Here is a 5121-nt window from a genome sequence, read left to right as displayed (position 1 = left end):
AATGAATGTAACTTATTAGTGTTTAAAAAGACTAATTCCAATGATAAGCTTGCTGGTTTTGGTAAAGCAAATCTATGACCCAAGTGGGGCATTAAAGATGCGACTCGAAGGGTTTGTTGATATATTTCAAACCATTGAGAACTCTAGACTACCGTTGGTTCCCTGTGTTTGGCACGGGCGAAGCATGTTTGTGCACCGGCATCTCGTCTGACTTAATCAGAGCAGTATCAAAGAGAGGTCGGTCCTTGCATGGAACGGTCACTTAGTCTCGAACAGATTTGTGGGTGATCAAGAATTGTCTGTCATGGTTTGTATCCAATCCCAACAACCATCTTTTTAGAATTAGGTTTTGTGTTCTGGAAGATTTTTTCTTTTCTTTTTTTGCCCAAAAAACAATGAACTTGTATAGCATAATAGAGATTCATCAAATAGAAAATCAATCAATTGTTGACATGGAACCAGATCACCAATGATCAGGATATTTTAGTTAATAGTTATTCACAAGCAGCGTGTTTGGAAGAGGAAAATAAAAAAAACTGAAAAACAAATATCGGGTTCAGGAGCATCACCCGAAATACAAATAGTTTATCAAAAACTAGAAAGCGGAAAACTCTTAATCCAGAGTAAAAATTTACCACATGAAAAATATTGCATCTAAATAAGACATAAGAGAGGTAGCAAGCTTGTAGCCCCCATTAGCACCTTTAACCTGCAAAGCAAACATGACAAGCATATAAATCTACATCAGATTTTCAACAAAAACAGAATATCACAAATGATGTAACAGGTGTCAATTTTAACCCATTAACTAATTTATGGGCTGATTTGAAACAATTCAAATAAAGAAAATATAGCTAAAAGGGTTTGGGTCAAACGGATTAAAGTTGCTCAGTCTAATTTTAACGCATAAACCTCCTAAATCTTTTTATTCAAAAATTGCAATCAAACAAAAAATACTAATCATTTTTACCGGATTTCGAATATATGCATAAAAAAGTGTAAACGGGTCAACCCACCCGTACCGACATTAACCAAATATGACCCGTTTTTTCCCACTGGCCATTATCAATCCATCCAACTTGCCCATCTTGACAGCCAACTAGATTGACAAAAAAAAAAAAATACAGCACACATAAACTGCTGATACTGAATCAACAACGAAGGCATATGGTTACAAACCCAGATAGTTAAGACCTTTTAGATCCATAAACAACCTTCTTTGTATAGAAAATGAGGCAAATGATAAAAAAAAAAAAAAAAAAAAAAAAAAAAAAAAAAAAAAAGTAAGGAGAATCAAGGCTTGACAATTGCAAAATGCAGGGTGGGTAAACTAAAAGGCTAACCTAAAGAACAAACATGCCAAATACGTCCAAAGTTACCAAAATTTATACCTAATTGTTCCGGTGACATTGATATTACAAATGTAAATCTATTTTTTCAATAGTATGTAATCATTATAACACATTAACCTTAAAATAATAAAAGAAATGAACAAAGAAGTGTTGAAGAGTATAACCTGACCTATTTCGACCAGTGAAACCACCCACCCATTCTGTCCTCTAAAACCTCCAAGTACATACTATGTTGTTATATAAAAAATGAGTTGTTCAAAACTATGTAGCACACAACATCAATAGGTTGATAAAAGAATCATTTATACAGTGAGAAAGATGCTGCTTTACGAGAAACCATTACATCAATTACATACAGCCCTACGTATCCATCTTTCTAACAACTTAGCACATGTACACATATCACTTTTCAAAAATTTGTACACAACTACAAGTACGCTATATACTGCAAAATATTGCAGTTTTATTATAATCTTATAATCACATACTAGCTCACATCCGTATTTAATTGCTTCAATCATACAGAATTTCCCATTAGATTTTTAAGTATACAAACTGAAAAAATACCTAAAATGAGCAAAGAACATTACTAGCATCGACCATCAAACCTAAGTATCATCTCTCAATGTTCAGATTCTCATTAAGTGTTGCACAATTACATGCATCTTTTTCTAGCAATCCTGGAGCACTTGAGTATACCTAAAGCCTTAAACAGCCAGCCAAATCAAAAACTAACAAATAATTATCCCTAACGTAATATATTATGGTTGTCTTTAAAATAACTAATATACACCAAACAACCCATCAATAGATATAGATTAGCTACTATCTATATTTGAAGCGAATAATATCAACGAAAGCCATTTCCAAATATTTCTGTTTCTTCTCTTCATTCCCGAAATATAAAAAAAAAAAAAATGACCCTGAAAACCTTAATTCAAGCCACGAAATTTTCATACCAACATTGTCAAAATTCCTAATAGTTTAAGCTATCCCCTAAGGAAGTTTCAAATTTAGGAAGCTAATATTTAATTTTTTTAATGGCAAACTCACATACACCACTACACAAATTAACCACGAAATATATATACAAATGATACAAATTGTCCTAAGCAGAACCCTCAAACTCCTGATTTAAAGGACCACCTCAATAAGCTAATATTTAATAGAGTGTGATAAATATACAATACGAAATCTTTAGAGTATATATATCAATAAAAAGTAACAATCTAAGCACGTACCTATTCAATAATTACGAAAAATTAACATAATTAAAACAGAAAATGAAGAAACATGTGAAAACTTACTGAAATTATTTAGCAACCATACGAGCAATGAAATCCTCATACTTGATTTTACCATCAGATCCAACATCAATTTCACGGATCCACTCATCAAATTCCGCAGGCTCTAATTTCTCCCCAATACTCGTCAATATATGTTTTAGATCCGATACGACGACGTATCCTGTTCCATCTTTATCAATTACTTTAAACGCATCACGAAGCTGACGATCAAACGGTTCAGGTTTCAAATGTTTCCCCATTAACTCAGTAAACCGGTTGAAATCAAATGGTGACGTCAGTTTCTCTTCAGCGATTATTGATTTGAGCTGCGCTTGTGTAGGGTTTCCACCGAGAGATCGCATCAGAATACCGAGTTCTGATGGCGCGATCTTTCCGTCACCGTCAGTGTCGAAGAGCGTGAAGGCTTCTTTCATGGCGGAAACTTGTTCATCGTTCAAATTCTTCCCCATTTTTGGTTGTTTTTTAATTTTGTTTTGTGTTTGTGTGGAATTTGGGAATAAAAAGAAATGAATGAACTTTGGGTGATATGAATATATGATTGGTTTCAGTTTTTCAGGAATGAGAGTTTTTTTGGGGAAAGAATAGAATCACTTACGTCCTTCAAATTTTTTAGGCCTTAGTTTACAGCCCATTTATAAAAAAAAAAAATTGGGAAATTGAGAAAAATGTATGTCCCCATTTTCAAAACTTTTTGACAATATGCCCTTAAAATTTGAAAATCGCAATATATGACTTCTGTCCACGCATCACGCAGCACGCATGATGCATGCAATTTGATGCGTGTAAATTGATGTGTGATGCGTGTCACCGAGCATACATGCTTTTGATACTATTAGACTAACCAACACGCACTACGCATAGCGCAACACACACAGCGCGTGTTGTTCGTGCGTGGTGCGTGTTTATAAGAATAAGATAATGATATTCAGGATAAAATTTTCTCACTTTTTTTTTTCAACTATCAAGATCTTAAAAGGCAATACTGGGGTCCGAGAATCTTATTGTTTTCTGATTTCTTGTCGAGTATCAACACGTTAAAAGCCAAACTCGGGGTATTTAATGTATAATCAACCAACTTACTTTTTCATAACAGATCTGCATGAATACCACCATCACCACCACCAACAATATCACTACCACCAGTTTAATTCCTAAACGAATCCAGTCAATGTGTATTCAAAGCCCGGTAAGAGCCACCGGGGGATTAAATACAGTGAATCGATTACCACGGCCTATGTCATCACAATAATCATTACCACCTCCTCATTGTTTAATTCCCAAACGCACAATGTGTGTTGTTCGTGCGTGGTGTGTGGTTATGGCGCGCAACTGTCTGCGGTTTTTACGCCCACTCTTAATGCAGTTTTGTGCACTCTTCGTGCGGTTTTACCCGCATATGTCCACGGGTTTACACTGAACTTGGGCGCTTGATGGCGTAGGGTTTACTCGGGTTAGGGTTTACATAGAATACTTGGCCCACAAGTCATCTAAAACCAAATTCCCATCTATAAATGAAACAAAACCTACATCAAGTTCACAAACTATGTAATATACACATACGCTCTTCCAAAAACAAGGCATACGGCTCCCATTTTCGAATTTATTCCTCCACGATCGTCTCTACGATTGGCACACCACCACCACCAACACGAGGGTTTTACCTACGGATCTCGTGGGATTTTATTTCTCTTGTCGTCAATTGATTTCGTCCATCGATCGACGTGCAATTCATTAACCACACTCCCGAGATCATCATATCGGGCACGGGTTATCATGGTAACCGGACCGGACATTGACGCCTAAAAACCCCTCTCATATCGTTGTTCAAGGGTGTATTTCCCCCTGGGAAAATATATGCATGAATAGAATTCATTATAAGAAATTCATTGTTAGTAAGTAATTCTATTAATTAACATCTTGAAATTCAAACTGCTTTAAATCCGGCCTATAATATGTGATATTCCCATAAATTGGACTTTTATTCATAATTAGTTTCTCAAATTATATAGTGACAGGATTAAGAAGGAATAGCAAGTTTGGAGAGAGTGGGGGAGCAATCAGAGCCACAATTAATGAAGGTGGATGTGTTTGACAAGGGTGGAGACAAGGTTATAAAATTAAATATAGGTGAATGTGTGGTCCAGAATGCTACCCCCGACTTATTGTTCCTTCTTGATCATACCCCAATTTGTAAATTATTTGGATGTGTTTAATACCTCCATGTATATTGCCTGAAAATGAGTTTTACTGTTTTGTTAATATGAAATAGTATTGGGTGAAGAAATTATCAGGTTTGCCATGAGGGCACATCATGCTACTCATCTGTTTGATTCCATATGAGAAGTTTTCTTGCTCCTATACAACTCATCTGTTTGATTCCATATGAGAAGTTTTCTTGCTCCTATACAACTCTAAATGGAAGGACTGACAAGGTAAGTCAAAGGGACTAATCCATTTGACTT

The 5121-nt window shown here is 35.4% G+C and overlaps 1 protein-coding gene across 2 annotated transcripts; it reads right to left on the bottom strand.

The window, feature by feature from the left end:
• Window positions 1–465: 465 nt before the first annotated feature.
• LOC139843622 (probable calcium-binding protein CML13) lies at window positions 466–3245 on the bottom strand. 2 transcript variants are annotated; one of them, XM_071833734.1, is made up of 2 exons: window positions 2660–3245; window positions 466–709 (listed from the first exon to the last, which is right to left on the bottom strand). In XM_071833734.1, the coding sequence occupies exon 1, from the start codon at window positions 3106–3108 to the stop codon at window positions 2665–2667; it is 444 nt and encodes a 147-aa protein (XP_071689835.1). In that variant the 5' UTR covers window positions 3109–3245; the 3' UTR covers window positions 466–709; window positions 2660–2664. The 2 variants fall into 2 exon arrangements, with proteins under 2 accessions (XP_071689835.1, XP_071689836.1); XM_071833735.1 differs by lacking the exon at window positions 466–709 and adding an exon at window positions 1938–2058.
• Window positions 3246–5121: the final 1876 nt, after the last annotated feature.

Source organism: Rutidosis leptorrhynchoides, chromosome 4, assembly GCF_046630445.1.
Source record: "Rutidosis leptorrhynchoides isolate AG116_Rl617_1_P2 chromosome 4, CSIRO_AGI_Rlap_v1, whole genome shotgun sequence".
NCBI lineage: Eukaryota > Viridiplantae > Streptophyta > Magnoliopsida > Asterales > Asteraceae > Rutidosis > Rutidosis leptorrhynchoides.
This window is presented reverse-complemented; position numbering and strand designations above follow the sequence as displayed.

What these genes read in the sequence shown, in the direction of transcription:
- LOC139843622 (XM_071833734.1), bottom strand. Translation starts at nt 3,108, where the DNA reads ATGGGGAAGAATTTGAACGATGAACAAGTTTCCGCCATGAAAGAAGCC.